A 20,514-nucleotide genomic window follows, 5' to 3' on the forward strand; every position below is an offset into this window, starting at 1 on the left:
GATGCCGGCATGGATATGGCGGTCCGAAGCTCACTCTACCCGGTGCCGGAGTACTGTCGGGCGACCTATTGTTCTTTGTCGGGCTCGCCATAGCGACAGCTGTGATGTCCAGCCATACAGCTTTGACACACCTTACGACAGCTCACTCGTTCCGACTAGACCGAAATAGCGCTGTCCGGCAGCTCATCGTCACGCGACATGACCTCTCCACCTTCGCTTACTGATCGCCTCCGCTCGGGGTCCAGCGCATCCTCCATCTCCCTCTCTGCGTCTTCATCCATAGGCGCCGGTCCTTCCTCTCGCTCCCCAACACCTACTCGACCTCCACAACATCGAGGCCTCAGTAAAGCCTATCGACCGAGATACCACTCTCGGTCCCAATCGACCAACCCGTCCTCCACTTCCCCTCCCGGCTCGCACAGCCACAGCGGGAAACCAATAGTCCTTCCATTCCCGGACCTCCCAGTACGTCCTATATCGAGAGACGGTTCCCGAGCTGGCAGTCCAACGGGCTCGCGCACGCCCATGTCGAGTCCAGGCTGGACGCCCAGAGGGAGCAGTACGAATCTGCTCGAGACGGCCAGGCAGAGTGGGATGCTTAGTCCGCCCAGGCAAGGCGGTGGAAGCGGATCGGGAGAGGGAATTGGGATGGGTGGGGTGGCGATGAGAAGTGGAGGGAGCATGGACGGTAGCAGGAGCTCGAGCGGGGACGGGAGGGGAACCCCAGCGAGATCCAACCTACACTCGCAATCTACCAGTCCTACCTTTGCCTCACCACTCGCTAGCTCCAGCACACCTCATCTCGGTCTCCAAACTACCAACTTCCGTCCAAGAGCTTCGACATCTCCGGCGCCAGTGGACATACCCCGCTCAACTTACGCAGCGGCGTCTGCCTCGACCTTGCCTCTACCGTCCGGATCCACCTCCACTTCGAGCTACACCTCCCCCACCTCCCCTCCGACCTTCTCATCCGTCTCTCCTCCTCAGGCCGGCTCGGGTCTGGGATCAAGATCAGGCTCCGCGCCCGGTGCTGCCTCCCGTCTGACTGCGCCCTCATCTGGCAGTAATGCCACTTCCCAGCTTGGTCCGCCAACGCCCGAGAAGGATAGGCCATCCCCCGTCGTCAAGCCCACAAAGAAGCTGTCGACTGGCAGCACAACTACCATCCATCCCCCTACCGGCCACGTACCCATGACCTCTGTGCAGGACGTCCAGCCCTTGCAGGATCACCTGTACCGCTCCTTCCTCTCCGGGAGCTGCGCAGATATTAGGTTGTACGTGAGGGAATGGGGCGTCGGATGGCATGTGCACAAGATGGTGCTGGTCCAAGCTGGTGAGTCTTAGTGAAGAACATCCGTGCTTCAGCTGACGAGTTAGGCTTCTTCCACTCGCTCTTTCTTGGTGGCTTCTCTGAGGCTGGCATGGTCGCAAAGCGGCCCTCGCTAAAAGGCAAAGAGCGAGCTGTTGGGGAGGATGAGTGGAAGGGCGAGGCTATGGAGCTACGGTTCGACGATCCCAATATCACACAAGAAGCGTTCGAGTGAGTCCCTGTCCCTTCTGCTTGTACCCGTCCAGGCTCGTCGCCCAGTATCGATTGTGGAGCTTCTCGCTGATATCCAGAATCTGTCTCGCTCGTTTATACTCCCCTCATCCCCGTCTACTCTTTCCCCTCGCCCTCTTGCCTACTCCTCAACACCCACTGACTCCCACCTTTCCCCATCTGCGACCACCTCCCCCACCAACCACTCCGTCCGACCCCTTCAGCATTCACGCAAGCCCTCATCTCCTCCTGTCCCTCCTCGCTGCCACCATCTACCTCGGCCATACACCGCTTATGCGCGAAGTACTCGCTGTCATACTGCGTACGGTCGGTCCCGCCACGGTCGGCCAATATCTCGGCTTCGCGCTCGGCGACGGGTGCGGGTCGGCAGAGGATCTACCCAGAAGAGCCTCACAAGGCGTGGCCAGGGTTCTCCCGGAATACATGCGGGCGGCACCGCAGGATGAGGATGAAGAGGAGGATGTCGATCTGGCGCTTGGGACCGGGGACCAATCGTCCTCGTACAATCAAGCGGCGACGCATCGGGATTCCACGACCTCGACCGACTCGAAGCCGGAGGAGGACGTCAAAGTTGGCTCATTACCGCCGGTATCGTCTATGCCGGCTTCGAGCTCGGCCAGCGCGGTGGTTGGCGGTGGTAGCGTCCACCGGACTATCTCGAATGCGTCAACTATTCGCGCCCCGTCCAACAAGATGGGCATGTCCAGCTCCAAAGCGGCCGAGCCGCTCAGTCCCCGCACCTCTCCCACTCGAGCAGGAGCGGACACATCCTCCGTCTCGCTCGACACCCTTGCGCACATGCCCCACTTCTACGGCTTCGCGTCCGATAAGATCGGGGAAGCGTGCGCGTGCTGGCTCAGCCGCTGGGGAATGGACATACTCGCCGCTGAGATCGAGCTCGACGCTCATCCGGCCCGCAAGTCGAGCGAAGAATATCGGATCTTTCGGCACCGTGGGATCCCCGCGTCGTTCCTGCGGGGCTTATTGGCTAGCGATAGCCTCTGGGTGATGGGTGAGATGGAGCGGTATGAGGCGACTAGGGAGATTCTGGCTATTCGCCGCAAAGGGTGGGAGGCGGAATGGGAGGCTTCGCATGCTGATCCGGAAGGGGATGAGGAGGAAGAGGGATGGGAAGAGTGGGATGAGGATGAAGAACAGTTGGCGAGGGTGTTTGCGGAGGGGATATACTATTCTCATATGGTCAGTACACGTCCCGCTTTCTCGCTCGACTCTGAACGGAGAACCCGGATCCAAGCTCATATGTTAGTCCTTCGAAGACCTCTCCATCATCTCCAACGACATTGACCCTACCACGAACCTCCCCTATGCTCCGCTTTCAGTACTGCAAGCAGCGCACTGGGCAGCCGCGGATCTCAAATCCCGGGTCATCGCGCACGACCCCTCGACCGCACCTATCCCCTCTGTCTTGGAGCAGCGGGACGAGGCGGAGCTGGGCCTGACGATAACGGCGTCTGAGTTGGCGGAGGGCATGGAGCGGTCGATGCGGAAAGTGACACCAAGGGGACGGATGATCTCTCCGTCCTTGAGCGCATCAAGCTCGTCCGGCGGCAAAGGGAAGGCGCCTCTCTCGGCTCATGCAGGGAGTTCCGGGACTTCCTCCTCTCGTCCACTTGGTACTATCGGCGGCGCAAACACCATATCCCCGGAAACTATATACCATCCCATCCCCATCGACGACACACATCGCGCTGGAGCGGGCGGCCTGCTCTTCCTCGCCTCGCCGGAATCAGCCTCGTCCGCCATTCCCGGAATGAGCGGTTTGCCCGATCTCGGTCCTTCCCTCTTTAGCGCGAGCGGGCTCGGCGGTAGCGACGATGAAGGAACCGGCGCCGGTCTTGCGGGCGGCAAGAAGAAGGTACCTCCCGCTGGCGAAAAGTCCTGGTTTGGCCTCAAGAACGGCTCCCGCTCTTCTTCTGAAATCACCTCGTCCCTCTCCCCGCCCATCTCATCACCGTCCTTCTTCTACCCATCGTACCAACCCACTACCGCGCCCGCCGGTGCAGACTCGCGCTGGACTCCGACGCAGCCATTCCGCTTCTCGGTGGAATTCTGGGATGTCGATACCCTGCCCGAAAAAGAACGGTTGTACTCGTCCACCCATTTTCACGCGGGCAGCTGGTGGAACGTCTATGTCCAGACTATTCGGAAGAAGGATAAGGGGACACAGCTGGGTGTATATCTGCATAGACAGAGTCTGAAGGAGGGGGTCCCGAGGGCGAGCAGACCGGCTGTTGGGGGACGGAAGGCGAGGGTGAGTGCGGAGCAGCCAGAAGCGGTGGAAGCGACGGGGACGAGGGTGGAGGCTAGGCGGGAGAGGAGGTCTGAGGGGGAGCTGGCGCTCAGGGCTTCGACGGGGTCATCGTCGTCTGCTGCTTTGGGGATAACTCCGCCAGGGTTATCTTCGGGCATGCGGAGAAGCGGGCCAAGTGGTAGCGCCGCGGGAAGCGGTTCAGGATCGTCATTAAATCCCGCTTCACAGGAGGATACCGAGGCGGATATGGTGGGAGAGGAAACGTACAAGGACGCGAGAAGGGTGACCAGGGTATGTTCAAACTCCTCTCAGTCCGGTCCTGCGCTGACAATCAGGCGTACTTCTCCATCACCTGCGCGTCTGCACTCGGTACTGCCCTCATCCGCTTCTCCTCCTCGCCCGATAGCTTCACCCTCTCGCAATCATGGGGATGGAAAAGCAGTGCGCTGCGCAGTGAAGAGTACTTGGCTGTAGCGCCTGCCCCTGCGGTCGACAGTGAGGGCGCGTTGGGATGGGTTGGGGAGATACCGACTGGTGAAGGAGGTAGCAGGGGGAGCTTGCGGGCGACGGTGGTTGTCGGTGTAATCTAGATCAGATGTGAATAGGACAATGCACGACTCTTTTTCGTGCGAGACGCTGCTCTTTCGGGCTTATGACAAGTTCAGGATGGAAGGGCGGAGAAAACAAATGATGCATTCGAAAAGTGATAGTGAGGCGTCGTTCGATACTTCCGGCGAGAAGACAACTTCCGACGCATACGTCTGAGTATCGCAAGTATAGGGAGCCACTGAGAATATCAGCACAAGCTCCTTCCACTGCCATATATCGCCCAGCGTCAAAGCCAAGTCTCGAATCAACAGGAAGAGGAGGGAAGATCAGAGACGCCCCACGCGTATTGTGGGGTCGCCTGAAGAATCACCATATTAACAGTAAGGCTGGTGCCAACATGTGATCATCATTGAGAGGGTGGGGAAGGTAGAAGAGGTGTAGAAACGGTCAGAGCGTCAACTTACTTGTATGAGGAGGATGTATGAAGGGCAAGTGAGCAGGTTCAGCGAAATCTGCTGTGCGCAAGTGGAGGTCTCACCGGGCCGGGAATAAACGTAATCCCGGAGGTGTGGCGGTCAGGTCCGTGGTGTGATCGATTGTGATCCTATGCTAGAGTGGCCAGAGCTGGGCAAAGAGGCCGACGTATAGGTGGGTCCAGGGCGGTCGTACGCCCGCTTGAGCGGCGCAACAACCGGGCATCATCCCCGCATCATGTTATATACAATTCATACTGCCATCTTCTCCTTCCATCCACTCATCTCTCTAAGCGTCCACGTCCATCCCCTCCTCCCCGCCCGGTCCCTTCCCAATCGGCACCGGCACATCCAGCACACCATCCTGTGTCTTGCCTGCCCCCGTCGTCATCTTGACCTCCTCGCTAACAATCAAACTCCGGATCGATTCCTTTGTCCAAGCGGTAGTCCCCCGGCGGAACTTGTAGTTGCGGGACTTGATGCCTCGCTCGTTCTGATCCATCAGCTTGCTCCTCAGGTCCAGTCCGTTATTGGAAGCACGTGGCGTCCAAAGCTGAGTACAAAAGCGAGGCAAGTCAACCTACAGGTGTCTCGTAGTTCCGCATCATCTCCGTGCCGTTCTTGGTGATCACCGAGACATCGACGTTACTACCTGATCCGAGATCGTTGAAGATACCGGATCGGATAGCTCGGGCGACAAGGTCGATCGCATCTTTGCGCTGCTGTGTAAGCTCGGTTGATTGGAGTATGGCCAACGCAGGGACACATCTGTACGTGCTAACTTACCGTCATGTGCTGCTTGAAGCTGCTCTCAAAGACCGCCATGGCGGCCATACTTCCTGAGCCCATGGTGACATATGGCAGCTTGTCAGTGGAACCGTGAGCGTGGATAGTGAAGAGGTGTGCGCCGGTCGAGTCGACACCGCCAAGGACGAGGTATGCGCCGACTTGGCCCTGGTAGCTGAGGGATCAGCTGGTGCTCCAATATAGCTAGACAGGGGGAGGACCAGCAGACTGACCGGAAGAGATATTGCTTGAGCATGGTCATGGCGGTGACAACTCTTGCTGGTCGGCCTTGCGAGTAGGCATGTAACTGGGAGAGTCAGCTCCATCTTCGCTCGGCGCCAAAGGAAGGTGCGCTCACTTCGAGGTTGGAGGAGATAAGGTTGGTCACGAATCTAAAGTGTCAGCTCAAGTCCAGCAGCATTGTACAGAGTCGTGCTTGGTAGATGAGCTTACTCGGTATCAGCAGCTGTTCCGGCACCGCAACATCTCATGTGAGGGGCGAGGTAGTGGATCTACTCAGGCATCAGCTACTCTCCTCTCACTTCCAAAGTACTGAAGGAAAGTGATGGTGATGTCGTAGCTGACCTTCTCGCAGTTCTTGTCTGCTACGATCGGTCCGCCAGTCGCTCGTGTGTCGGCACCGAGGCAGATACCTTCCTCCTCTCCAGTATCACCACCGCCGAACTTCAGCCCAACGATAGTGGTACCGGTGGATGTAGCTAGGACATGTCAGCTTAGCGCCTGACGCGGGTAGGCCTAGGGCAGCTTACCCCTTGGCAAGCCGTTCATCCGCTCGCCGAGGAACTGGTTACGGGCATAGTTGGAGAAGTCGAAGCCTATTGATGGTCCTTCGACGGGCATCTTGACGGAGGCCATGATGATCGATATGTAGGCTTAGCAGATTAGGCAGCTGTGTGCAAAATGTGTCTAGCTTCGGGCAGGGGACGATCTTGAGCTGTCTAGGATGTATGTATGGTATGAGTTGCTACGAGGAATGGACGAGTTGAAGGTGGATCGCACACCGCGTCAGTGCTGGGTGAGGGGTATGACGTGGTATTTTCTGACTCAGCTAGTGGGTGACGGTATCAAGGTTTGACGCGACTTCTTGTGAGCGGCACGGTCCCTTCTCTTGACTCTTGCATAGCTATCTCTACAGCTCTTATACACCTGTCCACACGATACATACAGCCAACATGCAGTCCTGGAAGAACTTCACCGCTCAGCTCCCCGCTGTTGACATGTCCTCAGTCAGGAAGGGGCTTGGAAACACCTATCAGGCGACAAGGTAGGACACCTTTCGCTTCTTTGCGAGGGCTGGGCTGGAGCTGATTAGATAGGGAGAAGCTGGGCAATGTTGGACCCGATGGGATCACCGAGTAAGCTTATTGGTCTAGGAATCAGCTTGAAGGAGCTGCGTGGTCCAAAGCTAACCATCTAGGCTCCCGGTCGAATACCGCCAGCTCGAGTCTCGGGTGGACGCCTTGAAGGATGTCCACCAGCGCTTGCTCAAGGTCACCAAGGTGCACGAGACCGAGTCGGTAAGTTTGAAATCTGATCCTCAACGTTATGTCTCGGAGCAGCATCTTATCAGTCGGAGCGCCGCTGACAACTCAGTACGACTATCCCAACGATGTCGCCGAGAGCGTGAACGACCTGAGCCACCAGGCAGCCAGCGCCTGGGCTACTTTCGCCAACAAGAACCTCAAGGTGAGTCGGGCGTCCTGAGAGATCTAGCGGTGCTGCCTTGCACACCGACGCAGTGGACGTGAGGGAGGGATGCCACGGGGAGCCGCTGGAAGGGATGAGAAGCGGATGAGGGTTTGGGCGTCGACATCTTTCCCTCCGACCTGCTGCTCGTGTGCTGCCTGACCTAACTGATAATCCCATCTGGACTGAAGCTGATGATACAGAACACCTCTCTTCCCATCCCCGTCCCCGCTCAACCCAGCCAGGGTCCCCCTCAGCCCAAGACCCTCCCTCACGCCATCTCCCGCGCCGCCAAGAGCGGAGCGACCGAGCTCGGCGCTGGTGACCGATTGGGTACTGCCTTGGGCGTGTATGGAAATGCTATGGAGAAGGTGAGTCAAGATTCACTTACATGTGGGGAAACCAGGATGGACTGGGTAGGGTGAAGGAAGAGGGAAGTGGCAGTAGTCCGACACGTGCGGGAGGAGGATATGGCGGGGATCAAGCGGGGGTGAAGAGTTGTAACTGCTGCAAGGATATCGCTGATCACGTTCACTCCTGCTCTCCTCTTCCGTATCTTCCCTCATATACCGACTACTGCCTCAATCCCACTCCCTTCACCCTGCTGCAATCGGATAGGTTGGAGACGCCCGCCTTCAACAAGACTCGACCATCGCCGAGCGCTTCGTCACACCCTGGCAAGCGACTCTCAGCACCTCGATCGGCCTGGCGATGAAGGCTCGGGGAAACGTCAAGACTGCGCGATTGGAGTTGGACTCGGCAAGGGGCGCGTGAGTCTACCTCCATTTCATGTTTGCGTGTGGGGCAAGGACGTATCAAGTGGTGGCGTTGCCGGACGACTTGGGTAGGGAGGACAAGCACTAAGGACGCGCGTTAGCCATTGTGCGCATCGGCCGAATACGGCTTCGACGGGGCTGGGGAAAAGGGTACCTGCTGAGCTGATGCTGATATTTACAGTCTCAAAGCTGCCGCGCCCGCAAAGCAAGAACAGGCTCGGTGAGTTACTGAATGCCTCGCTTTTACGAAGAAGAGTATCGCTGACTCCCTCAGTCTCCACGTCGAAGAGGCCGAGGACAAGCTCGTCCAGAACACCGAGACCGCCATCGGGCTGATGAAGGCTGTTTTGGAGAACGTGAGTTCTAGTCCGTTGAATTCTGCATGAAAAGCACAAGAGCTGACCTAACTTCAGCCTGAACCCCTGCAGAACTTGTCCAACCTCGTCAAGGCTCAACTCATCTATCACTCTACTGCCGCCGAGACCCTCAGCGTGAGTTATAGCTTCCCTTTACCGGGAAGGGGCGGTGGATGGAAAAGTGTACAAAATGAGAGCTAACGGGATAGGCTATCCAGAGCGAGCTTGAGGAGGCCGCGACTGCTGGTGAGGCAGAGTACAGGAACTCGAGGGGCGCGTAGAGCGTGAGGTCGGAGCGGATGGGAGTATTGGATCGGGGGACGTGTCGAACGGGTCGGATTAGCGATTTGGGTTTCTTTTGATGTGAAGTTCTGGAGGGATCGGAGGCGATATCGGTGGGGACGGCTTCTGGGTAGATATCATGCTGGTGATGAACATAGAGTCTGGGTTCGCTTCGGAGCGGGCTGCGACGTGATGCGCAGACTCCTAGTGGACCAGGGATGAGGACGATCCCCGTACGACTGTCCTAGATCATGTCTGAATTGAACGTCCCGTCTCGCAGGTCTCGTCAGTCGGGAGCCAGTACAGGCTGATAAAGTACATGCTAAGCACAGTCCTAAGTATACACTAGTATTACAGAGCGAGACCAGGCGATATCGAAACGAAAGTGGTAGAAGCGGCAGTCGAAGGCGGTCATAGAGCTACTGGCGAAGGCGTGAGACGGAACCTGTCGATATGCGCGGAAATGGGTCGGGGTTGATGGTGAGACAGCTGATGATACAGATACTCGTACATTGTTGGTGTTGCTTGTGGGTGCCGCTGATTATTGCTTGTTGAGACGGTGGAGCTGAGGCTGTGAGAGGTCGTAAAGAGCGAGAAGATGTTGTGGTTCTGGATGATCGGACTGAGTTTGTGGCTTGGCTCGACAAGTCGGACAGGCACGGTAGAAGATGTGGCAAAGGAGAAGGAGGAGTCGAAGGCCGATGGGAAAGGTATTCGCGAGGCAAGGTTTGATGATGATCTACATCCACCAAGCCTGTTTGCGTCAGCTGTCATACAGTAGACCGAATTCTACAGCAGACAAGAAGCCTTCCTTCTTCCACTCCCTCTCTCCTCTTCAAGACTACCCCAGCAAGAGAATGAAAGACTTACGACATCCGCCAACTCCGGATTCTTCTCCAGCACCTTCTGGATCTGCATGACATCCACCCCCGCGTTCCGCGCTCGGAGCGCAGTCGTGCCCGTCCGGTCGCTCATCCCACCGGCGCTTCCGGCTCGGCTGGCTGCGTATCCGCCTCGACCGCCACCACGACTGCCGCCGCCGCGCTGATACGGCTGTCCGCGACCGAAGGAGGATTCGGAGGGGGCGTTGGCCGTTCCGGGCTCGTGGACGACGATACGGGCCTTTTGGCAGACGAGATCTAAAGTGTCAGCTTGAAGTACGGGATCACTGGTCCAAGTAGCTGAGCTGGACGCAGGGGAAGGCGTGATCTGTCGGCTGACGGAATGGTAAAGATGGAGAATTGGGCGTGGAGTATGTTGAAGAAGGGTTCATATGCTGAGGAGAGGGAGTGCAGGGTGCGGATTCAACAAAGAGGAGGAGAGGAGCCTATGTGTGACCAAAGTAGACCAGTCAAGATTGGGGGAGGAGGGGTCCGAACAGCAGTCACGGCACCTCGGGAGGGGTAGGGAGGATGAAAGGCGTGGGAAGTAGGGGGTAAAGCTGTTTTACGATTGTGTGGGTAAGATGAATCGGGAGAGATGTGGGAGAAGAAGGGGCTGGCAGTCCCGCTTGAAGAGGAAGATGGACGGGGAATATATAGTGAAAGAAAGAGAGCTCCACTCACCCGCGATATAGCAGACCGGCACAAGACTGACGCTCTTGGTGCACCTCGCAAACGCATAGCACATGCTGTGCACCATCTTCTGCAGCATGTCCGGAGTAAGACCCAGCTCATCGACGAGGCAGATATAGTGAGTCGGCCTGGCGGTCCCGACCCGTCCGGCGTGGGCTTGCATGTAAAAGTCGAAGGCGTAAGGGTGGGTGACGGCCTGATCGACGACGAGACCTGGCGGGAGATTGCCGCTCCGGTCGACCGCCATGTCCTTCCCGAAGAACCGGGTGTTGTGGCGCTTGGCGCAGACGCAAATGAGGATGCGGGGTCGGTAGCCGACTCGAAGGGTGGAGCAGGCCCGAAGAATGGCATTGTGCTCGTACTGCAGGCAGGCGGCGTATTGGCCTTCAGAGATACCGTCCCGGAAGACGATGATACGGTCGGGAAGCTCGTCGTTGTTCTTGGCGGCAAAGATCTTGAGGTGAGCGAGAACCATACCGGAGAGCTCTTTGATGATTTCCTCGCGGCCCTCTTGGAGGCGGATCTGCGCAGAGTAGGCGTCGCAGTCGGCAGTGTAGGTGGCGATGGAGCAGGCGACAGTGGGAGCGTCAGAGTAGCCGGCCTTGATGGGGGGCTGAAATGTCAGCTCGAGATCTCGTCCGGCCAGATCCACGCTAGCAGACGTACATGACCGAGATCTGCGCCGAGAAGCATAGTCTTGCCCCGCTCCATACCTGGAAGCTCAGAGATGGGGATCTGGTGGGTGAGACCGCCGAGCTTGCTCTGAGGAGCGTCAGTTCTGACAGGCGAGCAAGAGCGAGTGATCCTCGAAACTGACCTGAATCTTCATTACCAAGTTGCCGGTATATGCGTCGATACCCCTAGGGTTCCGGATCTTGGCTGCTTGCATACACTGCGTGGGGACCGGACCTGATTGAGATCAGCTTGTTGTCCGCAGAAGGCAGCCTTGTAACTGACCTTTGAGCTCCAAGAAGGAGCAGCGCTTGATCTCCTCATACAGCCAAGCATCCCTAAGAAGTCAGCTACAACTTAGGATACCCCACTTAACCGAAGCTGACCTTCCCGGAAGCACCGCGCAAATGAGCTGCGGAGAGCACTTGCCCGACATGTACGCTTCCCTCGCAGCGAGCTGGAGAGCTCCCTTGATATCCGCAGGATCACGAGGGTCGATAGGGCCGATACACTTTGGCTTGGCGTTCTCGACCTCGACACCGTGGGCGCGGAGGACTTGGATCATGTAGGTGACATAGCGCTTCATCTCGTCGTCGTCGGTGTAGCGGTCAAAGGAGATGATGGACCAGGCCTTGAGAGGTTTGTTGCCGTTCCGGTAGAACTGGATGCCATCAGCTTCTAGTCAGGGGTGGAAAAGGAAGCTGAGTACGCACAGTCTTGCCTCGGAGGTTCCAGCTTCCTTCCGCTGCTCTGGCATCCATGTTGCGGCCGTAAAGAATACGAGGAGGTGCGAGGATACGGGCCTTGACTTGGACCATGGAGCGATTGACCTAGAATGTCAGCTTCTTCACGCTGATGTCCAGCGACCAGATGACTTACTTGTAGTCCCCAGTCAGCTATCTTAGTCTGCGTCTCATGCGCCAGCTCCTTCCTCCAGCCCAGGATGGCCATAGATCGATCCTTCGGAGGCATAGCTGCGACTTTGATCATTCTGTTAGTCAGCTGATCGTCCAATTCTCCTTCCTGAAAGGAGTCGCAGCTTACTCGGCAGTCTGATCCGCCGAAAGCTTCGTCGGCGGGAGAGGGTTCCAATCCGCCAAGTGGACAAACTCGAGCGGGATGAAGGACTTCTTGCCGTACTGCATAGTGTAAGCTTGACAAAGGTGTGCCACTTGAAGCTTCACTGACCTGGATGCACGGAAGACGAGGCTTGGTAACCTCCACCGCGTACATGTTCTTGAAGTACTGAACGACCGAGACGCGCTGGTCGCCCGAGCCGTCCTTGCTGTCCATGACGAAGAAGATCTCCTCGGCGGGCTGGAGGGTGACACTCTGGATGGTGTGGAGGCGGGTAGATTGGCGATGAGTCACCGAGAACTGGGATTGTCAGCTTGATGTTCCTCAGAGGAAACAGCGCATTAGCGTACCTTTGCACCTCGTAGCTTGTTCTTGACCATATTGATATCCCTCGGCTCCAACTCGGAGAGGGGGATATCTCGTCCTCCGCCAGCACCGAAGCCGCCGCGGCCCCGAGGAGCACCGCGCATGCCGCCTCGCTGGGCAATCATCTTGCTGATCACCTCGATGGCCGGACCGGACGCGAGGAAGGCAGAGAAACCGACATCCAAGTTGAGAAGGGGAAGGCCAGAGCCGGAAGCTCGGAATGATCTGCATGAGTGAGCTCTAGGACCCTGCAATCGCCGCGAATCAACCAACTCACTGCATGAATCCCTTGCACACCACAGCACCTTGGGGGATGGGGACAGCACCGGTAAGGGTGAAGAAACGATTTCCAGTCGCTCCGACTTGGGCGTACGTCTTGCTGGGAAGGTCGCGCATGAGGACGTTGGTCGCCATGATACCTGCATGTCAGCTCTGTCCATTTCGAGCACTAAGAATGAGGCTCACCCGTCAACATATCCTCTTCTTCTTTGGGAGTGCCCCTGTCCGGCCGGCAGTGCTCCATGACTCGCTCGAGGTCAATCTCGGCGACATGCTTGATCTCGACCTTGAAGCGCCTGTTCTCTGAGTCGGATCCGGAGCCTTCGGTAGCGGGTCGCTGGACGACGTTGTCTTGTGCGATAGTGGTGGTGAAGGTGCGGACTTCGCCTGTATTATCAGCAGACTGACAAAGACTGGAGTCGTAGGGGAATGGAGCGAGGAAGGAGGAGGAAGGAGAAGACTGACCATGGGGGATTGGGAACTTCACCGGAGTGAAGCAATTCTTCCTGCCATCATAGGCGCAGGCGGCAAAGCCGTCCACCCAGGCACCGACGGCATCGAGGCAGGTCTGCTCAAAGACAGCGCGGAGCATGGCCTTGGGCTTCTTCTGGTTCTGAACGTGGACGACCGGGTTGATTTCGATGTCGTAGTGGCTAAATTTGTCAGCACTGAAGTCTGGAAGTACAAGCTGGACTTACTGGATGATCTTGCCCCTGCCGTCAATCGGCCTGACAGCGAAGAAGTTGGACAGTACGTCGATGGCCTTGCCGTCTTTACCGAATCCTGGTCGGACGTAGAAGCTGGTAAGCTTCAGCTTCTGGAGGTTGTCGGTCAGAGTACCGGCTTCCGAGGCGGCTGGACCGCGCCTGATAGTAGAGACGACACTACGGTTGTCGTCGACCCGGCCCCTTGAGCTGGGCGGCGGAGAAGGCGCCCCAGCCCCATAGTTGGCGCGGGGCGTGACGGCGTCATCGATCCGCGAAGGGTACCCTGAGTCCGAGCGACGCGGAGGCGTGGCGGAGCGAGAAGGCAGGCTGGCTTCATCATACCTGCTCCTCTGGACCCGAGGAGTAGGCGGGGGCGACATTGTGCGGGTCGAGACTTGCGGCGTGACGAAGGGCGGCGCTCGGTCAAAGTCGCCACCGTAGGACCGAGGGGGCGGCGGGCCGCGGCGACGGGTTTCGTCCTCGTCGTCCTGCTATTGTCAGCAAGGTCTGGGTGTGTACCCGTGAGGTGGTCTCAGGAGAATGGGGCTTACATCCGCGTAGCGGCTTCGCTGAGGAGCGCGGTCTTGGTCGTTGCGCCTAGAAGGCTCGTCGCATCGGTTGTATTGCGACATGGTTGTTGGAAGTCTGGCTGGTCAGCTGGGATGAAGAGCAGTCTAATGAGCGGAACGGCTAGAGGGGAGGGGAAGGGGGGCGGGGCCCTGCTCGGTGGGAGAGGGGATGAACCAGAAGAGGCTGGCTGGGGAGGAGGAGTATGGACTTTCAAGAGGGGAGTGTGGGCGGGAGCATGACCCTTGGGCTTAAGGGTAGAGTCAGGGGACGGACCCCGCTGCTTCTCCTCTCGTCCAGCTATGTCCAGCAGAGGGAGAAGAAGGAGGAGGAGGGGAATGACTCACACGTATTACAGAGTAGTACACGAGTATGCAGGTATAAGCAGGCTATACAGTAGTTACAGCTGGTGGTACAGGACAGGAAGGCAAAGTATAGTCAGAGGTGAAGGTGAATAAGAACAGGAGAAGGATGAAGTAAAGAAGAGGATGATTTGGAGGGGGGAGCGGCCTTATATATCTCTGTGAGTGACTGTCGAATACCGCACGGGCCGCCATTAGGGTCTGAGCTGCGCCTGGACGCGCTAGCTTACCCAATGCCCGCTCGAGCCCCTTCGGTTTGAAGGGGAGCCCTAGCCTCATGGCGGTCCATGAGTCTAGTCAGTAATGCGCCGACCCTGAAAGAAGCCCTCGTCCCGATACGCAAGACGCGAGGTTCGGGTGCAGATTGCAGGAGGAGTACAGGCTGTCTCTGGTGATCCCTGTTGTGCCGATGTCGCGATGACCACAAGCGTGCGCATGAGAAGCGATGCGGTGCCTGCAGGAAAGCCTTAGTCGCAGAGAACGTCAGGATCGGTGCGAAGAGACCTGGACGCCAGCGGATAGCAAAGTAGAAAGTCAGTGAGACTGACCGTGATTGCGAAGACTCGCTGCCGTCGCAAGCGCGTCAATGCTAGCGCGGAACCAGACTCCCCTGACGGCATGAGGAATGAGGAGTTGTGGCGGGTGATGGCATGCTGGTGCTGCCTGAGAGCGCCCGACCTGGCTCAGGACGTGCACGTTGACATCCCAAGAGCTGATCCACGGTGATTGGACCAATGGAGATGTCAGGAAATACAGATCGCACCCGGGTGGACTGCCACGCCCACCCGATCCTTTTGATACCCTCAGTTCACTAAGACTATGATTCGCCTCTGCCACTCGTCTATCTTGAGAGGGACCCCCTCCACGGCTTGGGAAATCGCTTCCACTGGAACTACGGAAGATGCTGATACCACAGAATGCCCTCATGCTCGATGTTTCGATGCTGGCATGTCCAGGACTGCCGCTTTTGCGACGAACCCACCCTGAGCTTTTGCACGCCACTTACTGCAAATGGTGGCTGCAAGTCCCCGTGCTTTTGTATGCCTCGGGCGTGAGAGCACATCGCCTCGAGGGCATCTTCCTCTGGCGAAATATCTATCACCATGGACACTAGCTACTGTGGTAGCTAGCTATGTCTGCTCTTATACGGCATTCAATCCGAGGGGGATCGTGACGAGATCGGAGATCATAAACACTCACTCCTGACAAAAGGTACTGGAGAAGGGTCTTGACGAGGATATGTAGTTAGCATGACACAGAGAGAAGTCTGTAGAGTCCCAAGACCCTGTCGAGACGTGGATTGGCTCGACGCGAGCAGGTACGCCTGCACGCAGGCGCGTAGGTCATGATCAAGCTCAGCCCTCTCTCTGGTGTCATTGTCGGTGTCTTGATCGCCTCAAATCACGCAGCTGCATCTCATGAGATCTTATGAGACATCTGGGTCTAGTCTGAGGCAGATCAATGTAACGGTCTGTTACAATTTTGTTCCCAGCTATAGCTCGTCCTGATCCGGATCCAGCCATCGGTTTGAGTTAACGTCTCGTCCTGTGATTGATCTGCCGCACGCACATGACCTCTCAGCTCCAGCGCAGTCATGCCTTGCGCTGTATAGGCTCTTCTGTAGTAGGCACGGCAAGGATCTAGACCAGCCCTTCTCTTATCCAGCTTCCGCCGGCGGGCGTGAGAGTAGCTTGAAGTCCGGCACTTAATGCGGCGGGCCGCCCGTGTGATCTGTGGGCTAACCAGTGACAGATGTATTGAATCCCTTATAGAGAGGTGCTCTGCAGCTCTGCAAAAATTGTTATGTGTCTGCCTTGAAGCTTGATAGCCTGATCCCTATCACCCGAGAGCACCCTCATACATACAAGGCATTACTCCCCACTCGGCCCCACCCTGCGGAGTCGGCCTCCCCCGACGTCGTCATCGTCAGCATTCCTCCGCACCTCGTGCTAATCCGGCCCCAGCACCTGTTTGGCCCCCTATATCCCCCTTTCCCCCGAGCCCCTGACAGTCACAACCGTCGGCCGTCTGCGTCTCATGGTCCGTACATACACATTCCCACAGACTAAATAGATAGAATGGTCCGCACAATCAAGCTCAACGACGGCAAGTCCATCCCAGCCCTCGCATGGGGGAACGGGACTGGCGGGATCGAGCATTCCGGTCAGAAGGCCATCGACACCGGAGTGGTCGCCTTGAAGGCTGGTATACTGCACATCGACACTGCTCAGGTACGCCTCAAGCTGTAGAGGTAGTCGCAGCTGAGTCGAGCTGACAAGACAGATCTACGGCACGGAAAAGGAGGCCGGTCAAGCCATCCCCGCTGCTGGGTTGGACAGGAAAGACATCTGGGTGACTACAAAGCGTGAGTGATGCGGCTCGACCAGGCCAGGAGTGGATCGTGGCTGACCGATACTAGTCTCCGAGGCCTCCCGTGAGGTTCTTTCCTGCTGTTACGCTTTCGACCAGCCTGATGCTTCACAGATGTCAAGACCAATCACGCCGACATCAAGCGGTCCGTCCAGGAGTCAATTGACAAGATAGGCTTCGTCCCGGACATGATGTGAGTCGGCCTAAGAACCATGCAAGTGGATCTCGGATGCAGCTGATACTGTAGCCTGATTCATACTCCTTTTGTTCCCGAGAATGGGAAGCTGGTCGAGTTCTGGCAGGGATTGGAAGCCCTCGTAGAGGACGGCACACTGAAAGGATGCTCTATAGGAGTCAGCAACTACCGTCCACAGGATATTGAGGAGCTCATGAAGGTCGCCAAGCTCACTCCAGCTGTCAATCGTTAGTAGTCCGCAGGTCTGCTGGAAGGGAAGAGCTGACTCTGTAGAAATGGAGTACCACCCATATGTTTTGAACCACCTTGACCCCCTCCTCGCCCTGCAGAAAGAGCACAATATCGTCACTCAGGCTTATGGCCCTCTTACTCCCGTCATCCGTCACCCGACCGGTGGCCCCTTGAAGCCTGTCCTGGAGAAGATTGCAAAGCGCATCAGCAAAGATACCGGCAAGGAGGTTGACTCGGCGGTTGTACTCTTGCAGTGGACGATCCAGATGGGCGTTGTGGCGGTCACCACTTCTGGAAACCCCGGCAACGTCCGCAAGATGGCCCAGGGGGAGACGTTTGGGAAGGAGGGGGACCTGACCAAGGCGGAGATGGATGAGATCGAAGAAGCGGGACGGAAGGTACACTTCAGAGGCTACAAGGTGTGTACCATGATCCGTCATGTCTTTGGCGTAGCTGATGGTCAGGAACACATGACCAAGGAGTTCCCCGAGCCGGATTTACCTCAGGATCTCTAGGGCATATACGTTCCATACATGTGTAGCGAACATCAGTGCTATGTATGAAGTGACTGACCAACTCCAGGCTGGAAGTGTGAGGCTGAGTCGCCTTCCTGGTGAGGTCGGAGCGGAGCTCGAAGCAAATGGAATGCCAGTCAGTATTCCCCCTATGCCGTTCAACGATCGATTATTGTATCTCACTCTATGAATCTATTCGAAATGTCTATCTCTACCCAAACCTATATAACTTGCTAGCCTAGTATCCTCTACCCTTCGTGCTGTCCTCCTCCCCGCTGAAGCGCCTCTCGGTCCCCACAGCCTTGACTGCCGCCTTTCCATCGGCATCATCACCCTCGTGATTCCGGTCCAGACCGTTGAGCACGATCCACGTCGGCCAGATGCTAAGGATGAGGATACCGAAGTTGAGTCCGATGGAGATGAAGTGGTTGGCATTGCCCTGGGACTGCATACTAGTCATTATCAGCTACAGTCCAAATGGCAACTCAGGAGAAGGGGAACTCACGCCCAAGCGACGGTCTGACCAAGCGCCTCGACACCCCTCAAGATACCAACACCGCGGCTGAGGTTGCCCATGTTGGTGGCGTATTGCCCAACGATCCAGTACAGGAACTGCTGGAACGCTTGACCAGCAAATTGCCAGAAGAAGACGATAGCGTAGGGGCCGTTGAAACCAACTGTGAACCAGTCATAGACGGGCTTGGGGTTCTGGCCGTAGAAGTTGCTCTGCAGAACGAGGGCGGCGATCCAGGTACCGGTGAGGACGGCGACGATCACCAACTGGACCATCAGTAAGAGAACGTAGGATTTGGCCCGAAATGACATACGAAAGCGGATCGAGCACGGGTCTTGATATTGATGGATTGACGGTCTAGTAGGTATCTGCTAGTCAGCAATAATCATCTAATGTCTAACAGGTAAGGAGAGCTCACCCGATGATGAACGAACTGATGATCCCGGCAAAGTTGGTAAAAAAGGACGAAAATGCTCGGGACCGGACAGTCTGCAGAGGTCAGCATGCAAGCCACTCTTTCTCCTCACTCTCACAGAGGTAAACGTACGAAATATGAGGTAAGCCAGGTGCTCATGAAGCCGTTGTAGAAGTAGGAAATGAAGAAGGCGGGAAGGAGGAGGAGGTACCGCTTGGTGGTCAAGAGCTGAGCGACCGCGGCAAACTCAGCACCCCACGAGGCTTCCTTCTGCATAATGACACGCGTCCCATCCTTACGCCACACCTTCTCAGCTGGGCTGAGGCAGAGAGCGATGGGGAGACCGAGGCACATGATGACGATGAAGACGATGTAGGTGGCGGATCTGAAAGATGTTAGCTTTGCTCGGGATCGGGGTTCTACTTCGTACTTCTACAACGGCTTCACGGGGACTCGGAGCTCCCGTGCATTTGACTGCTCAGAGGTATGAACGATCAGGAGGGAGGGAGAAGGATGGAGGGAGAGTGGGAAATGGGATGAAGGGGGAAGAGGTGAAATCCAGGGCAGAAACTCGCTTCACTCACCCGACTGATCCGGCTTGATCCCTATTGGCATTCAGACCGAGGTTGATAGCACCGCCAACAATCGGTCCAGACGCCTTGGCGGTCTGCCAGACGGCGAGGTAGAATCCCCGGTCCTTGGGCGAGGGGTAGCCAATGATGATTGCTGCTTCGCTGCGAGGTCAGCTTCTACTTTTTGGAGAGAGGAGTGTGCGGTGAGGAGATGGACTTACGCAGACCAGAAGAAACCAGCCGAGACGCCACAGAGAGCAGACCCGAAGATGAGGAACCAGGTCGTAGCGTTGATATTATTGGTGTAAAGACCAGCACCGTACAGCGGGTATCCAATAGCTCTGCGATCGTCAATAAAGCCTCGGTGTGCGTAGAGGTGGAACGTACCCGATAGCCAGTCCCCACTTCAGCCCTATTCTGTTGTTGATTGCACCAGCAGCGACACAGACAACGGCAAAGAGCTGCGAGTCAGCGCTGGTCCAAAATGATATGCTGTCAGGCCGTGTGAGAGCTCCATCTCAGACGCCCGATCCGGCGCACGATGGGACCCTCGCCAGCTCCTCATCTAGCCTGCATACAGGGAAAAGCTGAGATGCCTACTCACAGCGTAGAGGATGGCATTTGCAGCCGAGACCGCATAGGGTTCAGCAGCACCACCAGCGCCGAGTCCACCACTAAACCCAGGTCAGCGCTCTACCCCTCTCATAGCATGTGAGCATAGTCAGGTGAGGTCAAGCGACGTACAGAGCGTCCCACCTGCCAAGTCAGCTCTGCTCTGCCTCATTTCCAGTCAGAGCGAATCGACTTACATCCCCGGAGCAGTAAAGGACACCCCGCATGCTACGGCGATTTGGAACGGTACTGAGCGATATACTGCCCAGTCAGCTACCCGTACATGTACATTCGCAGAGTGGGCATCTACTGCGAGTTCCGCACAGAGGAGCAGCACTCACATGAGCGCGACTTGGGCTGGACAAGAGTCTCGTCATTCTCCACCTGTGTGGGGTGCGATAATTCCGACATTTCGCTGAAAAGATCGCTGAATCGGCGGGTTGCTTGGAGCTTCGCTGAGAGAGCTATACACAGTATGGGAGGAAGAAGGATGTCGAGAAGCTCAAACTTATAGCATCTACTCGTGCGACATGCTTGGTAGACCTTGGAAATATTCAGGTTGCAAGCGAAGTATGGCGCCATCGCTCGCTTCGGTCGAGTGGGGCCCAAAGTGGGGGAAGTTTCGCCGACATAAAGCCCATGTTAAGCGAGTCTTGCATTGGCGCAGTACTCGTACAGTCGTCATAACGCTAGCTGATGGTATCATCTACACTGCTACCATGC

General features: G+C 56.9%; 6 protein-coding genes across 6 annotated transcripts; 3 read left to right on the plus strand and 3 right to left on the minus strand.

Annotated features, from left to right (window-relative positions):
• Positions 1 to 198: 198 nt before the first annotated feature.
• Positions 199 to 4,423, plus strand: MKK02DRAFT_43985 (uncharacterized protein; the record flags this gene model as incomplete). Its single annotated transcript, XM_053092710.1, has 5 exons — positions 199 to 1,333; positions 1,378 to 1,540; positions 1,621 to 2,761; positions 2,829 to 4,124; positions 4,169 to 4,423. The coding sequence occupies 5 exons, from the start codon at positions 199 to 201 to the stop codon at positions 4,421 to 4,423; spliced, it is 3,990 nt and encodes a 1,329-aa protein (XP_052945075.1).
• A 721-nt stretch (positions 4,424 to 5,144) lies between these two features.
• On the minus strand, positions 5,145 to 6,502 carry MKK02DRAFT_26543 (putative proteasome subunit, beta type, 7; the record flags this gene model as incomplete). Its single annotated transcript, XM_053087212.1, has 8 exons — positions 5,145 to 5,348; positions 5,440 to 5,574; positions 5,642 to 5,816; positions 5,875 to 5,948; positions 6,000 to 6,033; positions 6,095 to 6,153; positions 6,227 to 6,360; positions 6,412 to 6,502. The coding sequence occupies 8 exons, from the start codon at positions 6,500 to 6,502 to the stop codon at positions 5,145 to 5,147; spliced, it is 906 nt and encodes a 301-aa protein (XP_052945076.1).
• Positions 6,503 to 6,834: 332 nt separating this feature from the next.
• On the plus strand, positions 6,835 to 8,761 carry MKK02DRAFT_43987 (putative cytoplasm protein; the record flags this gene model as incomplete). Its single annotated transcript, XM_053092711.1, has 10 exons — positions 6,835 to 6,926; positions 6,979 to 7,017; positions 7,080 to 7,179; positions 7,256 to 7,348; positions 7,552 to 7,719; positions 7,967 to 8,118; positions 8,306 to 8,344; positions 8,399 to 8,480; positions 8,538 to 8,615; positions 8,690 to 8,761. The coding sequence occupies 10 exons, from the start codon at positions 6,835 to 6,837 to the stop codon at positions 8,759 to 8,761; spliced, it is 915 nt and encodes a 304-aa protein (XP_052945077.1).
• A 790-nt stretch (positions 8,762 to 9,551) lies between these two features.
• Positions 9,552 to 13,817, minus strand: MKK02DRAFT_25611 (Piwi domain-containing protein; the record flags this gene model as incomplete). Its single annotated transcript, XM_053087065.1, has 15 exons — positions 9,552 to 9,901; positions 10,328 to 10,949; positions 11,003 to 11,098; positions 11,154 to 11,245; positions 11,294 to 11,346; positions 11,395 to 11,669; positions 11,722 to 11,838; positions 11,888 to 11,999; positions 12,053 to 12,147; positions 12,197 to 12,385; positions 12,436 to 12,676; positions 12,729 to 12,870; positions 12,917 to 13,117; positions 13,196 to 13,383; positions 13,429 to 13,817. 15 exons carry the CDS (start codon positions 13,815 to 13,817, stop codon positions 9,552 to 9,554), a joined length of 3,162 nt encoding a protein of 1,053 aa, XP_052945078.1.
• A 2,627-nt stretch (positions 13,818 to 16,444) lies between these two features.
• On the plus strand, positions 16,445 to 17,678 carry MKK02DRAFT_43989 (NADP-dependent oxidoreductase domain-containing protein; the record flags this gene model as incomplete). Its single annotated transcript, XM_053092712.1, has 7 exons — positions 16,445 to 16,597; positions 16,650 to 16,731; positions 16,786 to 16,800; positions 16,851 to 16,929; positions 16,984 to 17,159; positions 17,206 to 17,582; positions 17,628 to 17,678. 7 exons carry the CDS (start codon positions 16,445 to 16,447, stop codon positions 17,676 to 17,678), a joined length of 933 nt encoding a protein of 310 aa, XP_052945079.1.
• A 238-nt stretch (positions 17,679 to 17,916) lies between these two features.
• Positions 17,917 to 20,202, minus strand: MKK02DRAFT_43990 (major facilitator superfamily domain-containing protein; the record flags this gene model as incomplete). The annotated part of the gene is made up of 12 exons (XM_053092713.1): positions 17,917 to 18,130; positions 18,184 to 18,458; positions 18,506 to 18,560; positions 18,611 to 18,681; positions 18,740 to 18,992; positions 19,192 to 19,341; positions 19,401 to 19,520; positions 19,567 to 19,640; positions 19,784 to 19,853; positions 19,924 to 19,935; positions 19,989 to 20,052; positions 20,133 to 20,202. 12 exons carry the CDS (start codon positions 20,200 to 20,202, stop codon positions 17,917 to 17,919), a joined length of 1,428 nt encoding a protein of 475 aa, XP_052945080.1.
• Positions 20,203 to 20,514: the final 312 nt, after the last annotated feature.

Source organism: Dioszegia hungarica (assembly GCF_025882075.1).
Source record: "Dioszegia hungarica strain PDD-24b-2 chromosome Unknown MKK02contig_8, whole genome shotgun sequence".
Classification (NCBI taxonomy): domain Eukaryota; kingdom Fungi; phylum Basidiomycota; class Tremellomycetes; order Tremellales; family Bulleribasidiaceae; genus Dioszegia; species Dioszegia hungarica.